This window comes from Dreissena polymorpha, chromosome 12, assembly GCF_020536995.1.
Source record: "Dreissena polymorpha isolate Duluth1 chromosome 12, UMN_Dpol_1.0, whole genome shotgun sequence".
NCBI lineage: Eukaryota > Metazoa > Mollusca > Bivalvia > Myida > Dreissenidae > Dreissena > Dreissena polymorpha.
The window spans coordinates 11,043,551-11,057,010 of NC_068366.1; the positions used below are offsets into that span (position 1 = coordinate 11,043,551).

At 34.0% G+C, this 13,460-nt stretch overlaps 1 protein-coding gene across 2 annotated transcripts; it reads left to right on the forward strand.

Annotated features, from left to right (window-relative positions):
* Positions 1–614: 614 nt before the first annotated feature.
* Positions 615–7,100, forward strand: LOC127853983 (E3 ubiquitin-protein ligase XIAP-like). Of its 2 annotated transcripts, XR_008036854.1 has the most exons (6): positions 615–802; positions 1,771–1,988; positions 4,749–4,892; positions 5,985–6,130; positions 6,526–6,571; positions 6,831–7,100. XR_008036854.1 is itself a non-coding variant. In XM_052388884.1 (5 exons), the coding sequence occupies exons 1-5, from the start codon at positions 1,637–1,639 to the stop codon at positions 6,995–6,997; spliced, it is 855 nt and encodes a 284-aa protein (XP_052244844.1). In that variant the 5' UTR covers positions 858–1,636; the 3' UTR covers positions 6,998–7,100. The 2 variants fall into 2 exon arrangements, 1 of the variants encoding a protein (XP_052244844.1); XM_052388884.1 differs by lacking the exon at positions 615–802 and having other exon boundaries at positions 858–1,988.
* Positions 7,101–13,460: the final 6,360 nt, after the last annotated feature.

Genomic DNA, 13,460 nt, shown 5'->3' on the forward strand with positions numbered 1-13,460 from the left:
TTTAATTCAAGACACCGATGTTTTCATATAGTTTATCATAATATCATATAAGCAATTAACCAATGAAACATAAAACAAGTAATAAAATGCCACAGACACAAAATATGATATTAAGTTTTCATTGTGTTATTTGTTAATTTATTGTAAATTGACATTTAGGGCAGATTTATTACCAAATTCGACATAGTAATTTTTATAGCAGCTCCACCCGTTTTTACCATATTTAGTGTTCTCAATTTGCATTTGTTTCATTAAGTTTTAAACTTCGTGTTTAAATATTTTATTTGTCTTTCTTCCAATGCTTTAACTCAACTTTAATTTCAAAAACGTGTAACATAATCTGATATTAGTGACAAGTTTGAACAGGTTGTACATGCAACAAGTTGAGATCCGTGCTGACTATCTTAAATATACAAATGTTATTGCTGTACAGAGCCGAATACACTCATTTCATAAACTCGCTTATTGGAGTGTTCTACATAATGACAAAGACTTAAGCGCCCTTTCGTTATCGTCGGTGTCGTTTTCAACTCGTATATTCATCGTCCAATCGAATATGTTTTAACATAACGCATCGACCAATCGAATATGTTTTAACATAACGCTTCGGATATAATTTCAACCAGTTTCGTTTTTGTCGTTAGTCTATCTACGCTGAACTTGATTACGCGGAAGCACAAACAAGATGGATTCATGGAAATTGTTCTATTTTAACCGTTTTTTGAGAAATGTTATTTTACTAGTTAATATGCGTTACGGAATAGCAGATATTGTATAAAAATGGATTGACATTATAATATTGGTAAGAAATCTAATGTCATTAAGAAGAATACTGGTGGAATACGGTGACCTTTGTACGACATATTTGATATTTGTCAGACGATATTTATTTTTTTATACCAATAACAAAACACATTTTAGAAATAACACAACGCTATGGAATGGACGTTCACAAAATATTTACAATTTACATAAAAATGAATATTACAAGTATACAATTTTGTGTTTTACTATGTTATTCAATACACTTGACCGATATTGGCGATTTTAACGTGGTAAATATGTCGGTATATTTATTCGTGTTTCATACGTCATTAGTTTCATTTGAAGGAAATTATTTAACTCGTAAAGACAGATAGAAAGAGAAAAAAACTGCATATGTTAATTTTATTTTATGGAAAAAACAACAACAAAAACACATAACACAAAATAAACCTTACATTTAAAGCATGTATCAAAGATGTGACGTACATGTTATGTAAGACGCCAACACAAGCTTTTGTTGGTCATGTAGTTTTATTAAAGAGGCTTGTCTTCAACAACAGTGTCATAGTACATTTGTGATTCGCTTGAATTAACTATACGAATAATATTATACAGATTTTATTTCTATGATGTACTAACATCCACGAAAGATATATAATACGATGCGCGCACTTTATCGATCTGCGTCAAAGGTCAAAGGCAGACAACTCTGCTATATATGTAACGAAGTCGTTGCATCGGTTATCGCCATTTGGGTAAATTCGGAACCAGTCAAATAATTACAGTAGCAAAAAGAGAACCGTTCCGAAAATAAAAATTGTCGGCCATATTTGTTGTTTATATACAACATTTAAACTATCGCAAACTAAAAATGAATTTGGAAACGAACAGGCTGTTAACATTTGAAAATTTTCCAACGGATCCATGTGTGAGCGTGTTACGTTTAGCGCAACAGGGATTTTACTTTACTAGAGAAGATTCAAAAGTAATGTGTTTCTTTTGTAGAAATACGCACGGCGATTGGAACACCGATGGATTTTTTTACGATATCTCAGGCCTTCACCATCCGGGTTGTACACCCCAGACTCGAGACACTAGGGGAAACATCCCTTTAGGCTATGAAAGAGCTCCTCAGAGAAACCGTGGACGAAATGGTGCACCAAATCTTCCCCATCCTGGTGTTTCAGATCTTATTAACGCAACCGCCGTTTCTGAAGAGACAGGTACTTAAATAATGGTTTAAATAGTCGTGTGTGATATACTTTATAACGTCTCATTCTTTTTTTCTGGTTCTTCTTCTTTCCTCTTCTTCTTCTATTGATTCGCATCGTTATTATAATACCTTACTGTATATCATTAAAACGTTAAATACCACACACACCACGAAATTAATCGATCAAACTTCATATTTACTTTAACGTGCTATTCAAAAGATCAAAATAAGTTTCGTTTTCTTGTGTTTAATTGTATTTACAATAGCTCACTTTCTTAAAAGCTTCTCATTAAACAAACGTTCCGCCATTAAAAAGAACTATGATTTAATGATGTGCAGTTCATGTAATGATGTATATAAATGACTGTTAGGCTAAGAGCATATGTTTTTGTAAATTGTAAAACATAACCTTTTGAAGCAAAATATATAACGGAACAATCATTTAAAAGCTTTTAAGAAACATTTTTATCGAACAAGCAAATCATTTAAAAATGACCTAAGTTCAAAGGTATTCTTTGAGAACTTTACATAAATTGATATTTGTTTTCATTTTCAGTAGTTCAGCAATATTAAGATATAAGTGAATCAATATTGGGATATGATTTAGAGAGACACTGATTGCTATGAATACAAAGAAATTTTTTGATTTTCTCATATTTAATCTATTTGAATGCCGATTAGTACAACCCAAGGGATTAGAGGGTATCGGAGAGTTCATGGAACTTAGTGAATGTCAGTTAACAAACAGACGAAAAAGTGGACCTTTATGAAACAATTTGTCCAAAACTGACATTTTTAGAAATATTCTCTAGAGTTATTGAGACCTTATGATTTTACTATGCACCAGACAAACCGATCTTTTGCTTAAAAGAGTCACCTGTTAAATGCAAAACACAAACCATTTCGAATCAACAAGTGTCATCTCACACCGGGCTATGGGCATTGTTTAAAGTCAAAAATCTTGTTTTTTATTAGATGAAAAACAGTACAAATACTCAACACATATAAGGCTTAAAGTTAAGGGTTTATGCCATAGCACAACTGGTGTTTACAACGTGCGCGAAGCGGTAGCGGGCGCGAAGCGGTAGTCAATTCTTAACGTCGTTTCACTCGGAAACGACATAAGAGCCTAATGGGTCATAAATTTCGTTCCCAGCCACATTTGATATATATATATAATTTTCAAATACTCGAAACGTGTATGAAGCCTGGTGGATACATATTTAATTAATGTTGTACCAAGTTGCCCGCTTGTCTTCATATAGACCACGAAAACAATTATCGTTATAAAACTCCTTCAAAAGAACTCAATAATAAATCCCTAACATGGCCATTGATACTTACATATAGTGCTCGTTTTAATTGATCAAATATTGAATGAATCGTATTCGAATTAATAAGTGATAGTTATTTGTCGGTCAATAAACAACACATGTCATACGTATTAGCATTATAATGATTTATTTAAAGGGGCCTTTTCACAGATTTTGACATGTTTTGAAGTTTGTCATTAAATGCTTTATATTTATTAATGTAACATTTGATATACAAAACTCCAGAAAAAAATAAAAAATAAAATAAAAAGGTAACCTGTAGCAGGGCTCGAACCACTGACCCCTGGAGTACTGGAGTAAAATTTCTGCCTATGACCGCTCGACCATCCTTCTGTATACAACGACAGATGTATTTTATACTTATATAAGCAATCCTCGTAGTTTCACAAAATATAACTACAATAACAGAACTCTCCAAATTATTAATTCGTTTCGCGTTGCAACGCTTTATAATTTTCGGGGTTTTAAATGGTCAAAAGATACATATAATCGCTATTTTATAGCATGGTAAATGTTCAGTATTACTGTTTCCTCACAAATATCATTGCTACAACGAAAATTTGCGAATCTCAAACAATTTTTTTCAATTATGTCAATTTACCAAAACGTGAAAAGGCCCCTTTAAGGTATTAAAGAACATCCTTATCGAAAATTAATCATTCAATATACTTTAACATTTCTGTTTGAGTTTATGCAAATATAAACATGAAAACATTAACATTGAAATTTTCTCAAAACTGACAATTTTATATAATTGACATATATTTATTACATATTGCAGTTTGTATGATAATATACTTTATGCTACGTTAACATATTGATAGTATTAGACATTTTTTCTCTTATGATGTATTTTTGTCAAACTTTTAAAAGGTCTTGCACACAATAGGAGCAGCAAAAAGGTATTCACTTATAATAGCAAAATATTTGTTCAACTAAACTCAGCGATTGAAGAGTCGAGGGTTCAGGAACAGTTATATAGTGATTAGGTTTTAATTAATAACTGTTTTTGTTATTTGAGTTGCTTTGAGTAGTGTCTGCATGTTTGGTTGAAGTAGGTTAACACCGTTATGTCGTTTCACCACTCTTCGTTTGTTGATATATTACCATATATATGATTGCCGAGGTAAAAACTTGTTTTTGTGATTGACGTGTACTTTTTTACGGCATGTTGCTACAATTGAAGAGCATAACTGTGTCATACTTGTGAGCATTTAATAGTGGGTAACTCCACACAAGATAATAGCTAGTGTTATGCATGCAATCAAAGTATAATTTTCATAACATATAAAAGTTTTCATTTGACGTGTTTTACAAAAATTTAATTCTTTATGACAATTTAAATTTAAATAATAATATTGTACGTAATTAAGTAACAATTTATATTTTACGATATAATACTAATAACTGACATAGTTCCGTAAACTCATTTTCAGCAAGCCATCTAGGTATTCATACCAACAGACCGCTGAATCCGCCTCAGGCGATTCTTCACCGCAGAATAACCTCATTCAGAAACAGTCCAACAAACATTCGAGCGCGTGCAGAACAGATGGCTGAAGCTGGGTTGTATTATACTGGTAATTCACTAGTTTATAATTATATAACCATGTATCCACAACATATTGCACACACAGCAACGAACCGACCAACTTGTATACAATACTGGTCTATACGTCAAACGTAAGTAACAATTTTCATGCTCAGAATAAACTATAAAACATCAGCGTCAAGGAAAACATAGATCTACATTACAATTTATCAGTCGGGTGTTTTACACATATATGTTGTTAAGAGTCAGTAAAATAATACTTAAGAAAAAGCGAAGAATAGGTTCAGAGTCATATCTCGAAAAAAACTCTGGACACCAATGAATACAATTTTGTTAAAGAAGGATTTCCATTGTTATAAAGGGATACATATTTTTGTGTACAAGCATACATAAGTGATAGTCGATTAAACATAAACTAAAACAGAAAAACACACCTAGTTAGTAAAGCATCCGATGATAACGGGTTCGAGTCTCGGCCCGGTCAATTGTAATGTGTAGAATTCGCATTTTTTGAACGACCCTTCTCCCCGGACCTCTTCCTCAAGCACCGCAATTGTCAGTTATTGGCACATGTGCTTTTATTTCAGTGTGATTAAGTTAACTGACCGCCTTGATATGACTTAAATAACTTATATACTAATGCTAACAGCGAAAAATATTAGCACGATACAATTGTTGGGAACATTTTAAAATTAGATTTGGGTTATATGGAACACATTATGAAGAACTAGAATCGTGACGCAGTCTGTAAAATATACGCATATTTCATGTTTTGCAGTTTGTGTAAACATTATAAAATGCACATAGACTAGAAAGGGATTTTACACAAACCGTAATCAATATGATTACATGTGTATTTTATTTTTATTTGGTAGAAATACCGTATTATTTTTCGAACAGCGTCGGAAAGAAACATAATCAAGTATTTTGAATATTACTGCAATAACATGTAAATCATTGAGTTACCCTAAACTATATTTAGTTTATAAGAAGTGCGAAATTCATCAATCATGGACGATGAAATGCTGTCTGCAAATGCCACCAATAGTATTTATTTGTTTTGTTTATAAGTTAACAAAAAGGATACATATTAATTTATATGAGCATTTTATTAATTCAGGAATTGCCGACTGTGTCGAGTGCTTCTATTGTGGAGGTGTTCACAGGAGCTGGGAGTCAGCGGACGATCCTTGGACAGAACATTCTCGATGGTTTCCAAATTGCACATTTGTGCAACTAAATTCGACAAGAAATTCCAATCATTTAGTAGGCCATCTGTTTATAAAAATATTAGTTATAAGCGCTTTACGCCGAATGATATCGAAAACTGCAGTTCCTTGAAAAAAAGTGCTGCTTTTATGCAATATGTTGTACAATTGCATTTTGAATGTCAATCGCGTATGCAAAGATGTGTAAAGTTAAATAACTTTAATGATTTCATCAAAGACATATAACATTCCATATACGACATTTTTTAATATTTATCTTGAGTGCTTGTGTGTACACATAAATAATCATATGTCCTTTAAGAGGATATTTTACTCTTCATACTATTGTTTTAAACGGTGTTTCACCCTGAGTGATATAAACGTAACGTATAAGTTCGTTTACCGTAGAGAATATTATTTCTAGTTCACGAAAATAACACATTTGCTTTTCAGGCGGTGACCAGGTCAATATCCAATGCACACATAGACTTGACACAAAGTAAGCATTGTTTTAATCGTATACATATATATATATATATATATATATATATATATATATATATATATATATATATATATATATATATATATATATATTCACGAAAAAGTAAACAATGATATTGTTTGATTGAATATTCTGTATTTAAAACTAATTAAAGACTGTATTGGTATTTTTTAACTTTTATAGTTTGTTGTTTTATCCCAGTTTTATCTCAACTCGCAGTTGGCTTTATTTTATATGATCATTCCCCTTTCAGCTGGTAATGCTCAGCCAAGGTGTGCAGTCTGCCGCATACGTCGTTCCAATGTGGTGATCGAACCATGCCATCACCTGGTCACTTGCGTAGAATGCTCAGAGTCGCTTTTTAGATGTCCAGAGTGCCACGAACTTATCAGAGCTAGCATGGAAGTGTGTTTCTATTGAGCGAACTCAACTTTTATTTAGGCTACATGGTACCTTTACTGCGTTGTTTTAACAAGTCTTATTGGTTGTTCAATTACAGAGATTATTAAATTTATTACTTTTATTGTATTGTTTGAAATTTGTTTCTTTGATTTCGTCTATATGAATGTAATTCGATTAAAATACATGCATTCCATTCCAGTTTATGTCCGAGAGTGAACGCACACAAACCCAAAATGTATCGAATTTGAATTATTTTAAGCCGCATGAAATAGAGAAAAGCCCGTTAGACATCCAATGAACATGCATTTAAGATAAAAAAATATGGAAAAATAAATGATCTCACAAAAGGCACATTCTAAAACACACACATATCAAATAATTACAATTGACAGCGTTAAAGGGTATCGTATTGCACACCGATGATGCCATTAACATAGGTTTTTGTTCTTATTTATTCATGTTATTTGATTTCCGTACGTAGAACATACATATTATCACAATACACTGGGAAACACATATTTATCTCGTGTGTATGTGTTAAAAAATTGTTAATAGATTACACGCCGGTGTGTAATTTACATTTAATTTATATCTTCATTAATTCCGATTTAATTTGAACTGTTTATAAGATCGTTGTGCACCCATTGCTGTTGCATTGGAATCCACTGGTAAAATAAGACAGAGAAGAGAAATGTTGTATTCGATGTACGTTGAAACTGCGTTTAGTACCTTGAGTGCCATGTGATTCATTAGAAGGTTTCTTTCAAGTCTGCCTACATTGATAAGTTTGTTAAAACCTGGTACAAACACGAATTTTAGTGAAAATGATTGATTCTACGTGATAGCGACGAACAACTTCTAATAAATGGCCTATATAACACTAACTCCATCTAAAACATTCAAACGGAAAGACCTGACAATATGCTCAGGTCCACCCTATAATATAAAGTCAAATTAAGTGTGGATCATGAGTTCCTGAATTATCGCACAGAAACGATAAATTCCGTAAAAACTTACCGATGTGTTATCAAATATTACTATCTTCCTGAAATAACTATTGCGTGAGGAACGCCCAGACAACGTTCACAGACAATGTTCACAGACAACGTTCACAGACAATGTTCACACTATAAAGACTATGCATATAGAGATTCCTCTAATTCGGATAATGAGCTTTGAGACCTCTCGTGGGGATTCGAAAGACTTACAAATGATATTATTCATCTTAAGGCAATGACAAAATCATTCGAGCGTAACAATACGCACATAAGCACGTTTAAAATATATCGAGGTTACTTCATATCGAGTTGTTTACAATGCGAAACATAAGTTTATGAGATCTATCACGAAAATAAAAAGTTCATTACAAGATCTTTATCAAAGGGGAAGAACTCAGTGTAACATCTTGGAGTGGGACTACCTCACTATATGCACATGTAAAACCTATAAGAATACTGCACATAAAGAACAATAGAAATCGGATATTTGGTTGTTCATGTTCTTTTTCGGAAGCGAACAATGATATTACAAAATGTCATATTGTAAATTAAAGTGTAGTAATTACTTTGATAATCAAAGCGGATCGACATGATTATATATGCATTTCTTTTATGAAAGGATAATGTACAGCTCGTTCCATAAAATTAAAATAAAACGTATCTGAGATCTCAAGCGGTAACTAATTATTGTTGAATGATAACTAAATACTCAATAGAAAATAAATTGTAAATCAAACGGCAATTTTCTCTTTGCAAATAAATAGGAGGGGAAAAACCCGACAGCATGTGCATTTCCACCCTGTATTATGCATCATTATTATGAATTTCATCTAATTTGAAACATTTGTGTCCTAACGAAGTAACAAACGGTAATTACTTCTGAATCGAAACAAAACCAAAAAAAAACAACAACACTTGTAAACATAACATCAATACATATAATACTGTATTAAAGGTGTATTTTAGAAGATGAAACCATAATTTTAGTAAAATTGAAGATGATTAAACAACAGTTACAATAAAATTGATGATGATTAATCCACTTTTACTTAAACTCTGAATAAGAATTAAAATGAAACTGAAGATGATCAAACGCTGCACAAACACAAATCGTCCAGAGCAGCGACCTTGCATGCTCAAAACGGGCAAGTACACATCCAGATTGAGTGCATCATGGCGCCACAACAGTTCTAGTCCACCATCAACAAAACTAACAAAAGACGTTTCCATGCGCTTACATATGCAGTGACCATGACTTAGTGCTCACCTCAACAAGCTAAAATTGAAGAGAAAGCGCATCACCAAGAACCATCGAGATTTGAATCGCAGAAACTGAAAGATCCATTGATAGCAGAAGTATTTCAAGCACAGATAGATGGCAAGTTTGCAACCCTGAACATCTTAGACAATGACATCGACACCAGAACCAGCAACATCAGGGATATACTGTTGCCTTTAGCCGAAGAAGTGTTTTGAAGACAGAAAAGGAAGAACAAGCCATGAGTGACGATTGAAATCGTGAACTAATGTGACACAAGAAGAGAGCTGAGGCATAAGACGTACATATGCCTGACATGTAGGGAAAATTACCATGGAGCAAAAAGGGAGGTAATGAAGATAATGAAAAATGCCAAGGAGGAGTGGATTGAGTATCAATATATCAACATCGACCGACAAAGAGATTACCAAATGCAGCAGTAAAAAGGTCCACAGCACCTTTAAGACCATCACAAGACCAGTCAGCCCAATTCCAGTGTTAAAGCAGCCATTACGGGAAACGCCTGACTTAGACTGCCGCAGTCCTAAACAGGTGGACACAATCAACACGAGGCACCATCAGCCTCATCTTTAATCGAAGAGAAGTCATGCTAAGTAACAAATTCAATCAATTGACAAATTATTCTGAGGAACTGTTGGCCCATGAGCTGGCTCGATTCAGCGTTGGTTGGACGGAGCACAGTGGCACATATTTTCAACTGCATATCATAATTGAGAAACACGTGCAACATTACCGTGACCTCTTCCATAACTTCAATGAAGGTAAGACATATTTGGACCGCGTGATGCATGCTGACCTATGATATGTTCCCAAAGTGTTCAACATTGAAGAAGGGCAGGTGTAAGTCATTTAAGAACTCTATGGAAACGCCAGTAACGCAGTACTTCTCCATGGACAGCAGGAGGACTTCTTCAGAAAAACGGTTGGCGTTCGTCAGGCATGTCTTCTCTTTCCCGTCCTGATGAACCTTTATCTTTAGACTACAATGAAGAAGGCTCTCTATGACCACCACATCTATATCTCAATCGATGGAAAACCCATCTCCAGCCTGAGATGTGCTGATGACATTGACCTTGTGGGTGGCACCAGAACTGAACAGCAAGATCTCGCCAACAGACGCTATTATAGAGCAGGAGCATATGGAAAGAGAAACCGAAGATCATGGTGAATAGGACGCCCAACACCATTGCAGACATCACCATGAGCGGCGAAAAGCTAGAAGAAGTGATGAGCTTTAAGTACTTGGGAGCAACACTGAGCAGGTTGTGGACACGCAGTTCCAACAGCTTCCCCGCCATGTACAGGCTCTCTAGATCCTTCGTAGTCTCCATCCTACTGCGCGGCTGAGAGATCTGGAAGCTTCACGCGGACAGAAAAAGCAGGATACACTCTTTAAACACAAATGTTTCCGAAGACTTATCCGCATGACCTACACGGTTCACAGGGCCAATGAGTACGTTCGGAACATGACTGCAACACTTAATATCCCACACGAGGCTTGGTTTGGACACGTCACCAGAAACTATTTTTCTATGCAAGACTGTTCTCCAAGTCATGCTAGAAGGAAGCGACGTCGAGGCCGTTTGACGAAAGGCTGGATAGACAAATCGAAAGAGTGGACATTCCTCCCTATGGATGAATTGCTCTCAACAGCACACAACAAAACTGAAAAATGAGGAGGAGTTCCCTATCGTCATCCCTCATTTCCGCAAACGGTCTAGGGAATGATCATGATGAAGTTGTTTATAGCTTGTACCAATTAGGGTATTGATAAATTAATGTATATTATACCCAACGGGCAATCATTTTCATACCTGTTGTTGTTTTCTTAAATGCTGAAAACTCACGTTTGAGTTATTTTGTCTTAGTTCACCAGTAGATGTTGGCAATCAATGTGTAAGTTGACCAATCGTTGTTTTATCTTTATATCTGTTACTTAAAGCTTTACTTAAATAATTAAAACATACAATATGCATGAAAACTACAAATATTTAATATTCATATGTATTTGAATATGTACTAGTTTATATACCGCATATCGCGTTTTTCCTTTGTTACTAAACTATTTCCGTTCCATTATTGTTCTGCTACAATTATTGCTTGTACTCAATATTCTGATATTTGCTGTATACAATATGATACTTCGAGTTTGAATTGTGTTTTATTAGGAAGCTGCAATCGTCATGGTATCCACAATATCTTGAAGAATGGTTCTGATTTGCTTCATAGTAAGCAGAAGATTTTTTTTTCACAAAGCAACCATATATTCAATCCAAATACTGTGAATAATTGTATAAAAACGTTTGTAAAGAGATGGTTTTCTTGTGAGCATGCTTTTTTATATCTTATTTGTTACATTGGTTAATTTTCCAAATTCCATTTTTCGCAGAACAGCTAAAGGTTAATAACAAGAAACGGACGCGTTTAAATTCTGCCGGTCAAGACCATCTTACACGATCATCTTGCCTTGACGACACATGATAACTTGAATAGAGAGTTCACCATCAAACTTGTTAATATTCAGTTGATTGTTTCGTTTTAAAATAATATCCATAAATCAATACTTAATTTACTAGTATTCTGTATATGATAGAGTTTACAATATAATTGTGTATCCAATGTTCAGGTAACAATCAAATAATTTGCATGAAAACATATATCTTAATAGATTGTATACGGTGTAAGTATTGATTTGAATTGATAACCATGAAATTATGCTGTTTATTGCAGGGTTTTACGTTTCGGATTCATGTATGTGTATATATTTTAATGTTCGGATGAAAGAATGTGAAGTCAAATTTTTATCTTACCATCACATATGGCCCTGACATGATTTGTATCAAAAAGTATCACAATTTGTTAAGTTAGTAACAGTGTGCTGTCTTATGTCAATTTGAATAATTCTCCACCACGTCTTTAATGCATCTCACACTGTTAATACAATTTGCACAATTTATACAGATTTACAGGTATATCGACAAATATCCGATATAATATACGACATTGCAGTACTACGAAAGGGGTTTCCATAAGTTGTTGTTCCCGTGTCTTAAAATTTTCTATCGATAAATATCAAATATAAGGTAGGTCACTTTGCATGTTTAAAGTGGCCTTTTCACAGATTTTGGCGTATTTTGAAGTTTGTCATTAAATGTTTTATATTGATAAATGTAAACATTGGATCTTAAAAGCTCCAGTAAAAAATCAATAATAAAATTTAGAAGAAAAAAAAAAGTAGCCGGTACCAGGGCTCGAACCAGTGACCCCAGAAGTCCTGGAGTTAGTCTGAAGTAAATACGCATTAGCCCTCTCGGCTATTCCGCCGAGTATACACTGTTTAAGTATTTTATACCTTATATAAGTAATCTTCGTAGTTTCGTAAATTTAAACGACAACAACAGAACTCTCCAAATTATTCAATCGTTTCGCGTTGCAACGCTTTATAATTTTTAGGTTTTCAAATCGTCAAAAGAAACATATAATGGCTATATTGGACTATGGTAAATGTTCAGTAATCTCACAAATATCATAACATAACTAAAACGAAAATTTACGAATCTGAAACAACTTTTTTTAAATTTGTCAATTTACCAAACCGTGAAAAGATCCCTTTAACAAACGTGAACAATCATACTTCTCGTATTTATTAACTCCCTTACGCGTTATACACAACCAGTAGCGGATCCGTGGTCTAGCGGTAACACACTGGCTTCACAATCCAGAGATTGCTGGTTGGATCCCCCGCTGCACCTAACCTACTAACTCGTCCTTCGCATGAGACGTTAAACCGAGGTGCAGTGTACTAGGTTCTATACACCGGGCACTAAAAAGACCCAGGGTCACCTCTGGAACGGGGTGTCTCCTGTATCTTGCACTATCCCCCGTAACCAACTAACACGTCTTTCTGGGGGCGATGGCCATATAGGAGACAATCCCGGTGCACTCGATAAAAAACAAAAACAAAGCAACAACAAAATACACAACCACTGCAAATTGACAGGTAAAATCAGGGTTATTTGATTTGTAACGTTTTAATTTAAACAATATTTATTTTTTCAATCGTATGTACATGAAAACATCCTCAAAATAACATAAATTATTTATTTATTTTATATTAAACTCGTCAAACATGCATTAATTTATTGACAAAATACATGTATTGGCGTATACGAGTTTAAACACGAGAAACGGATAAATATGCGGC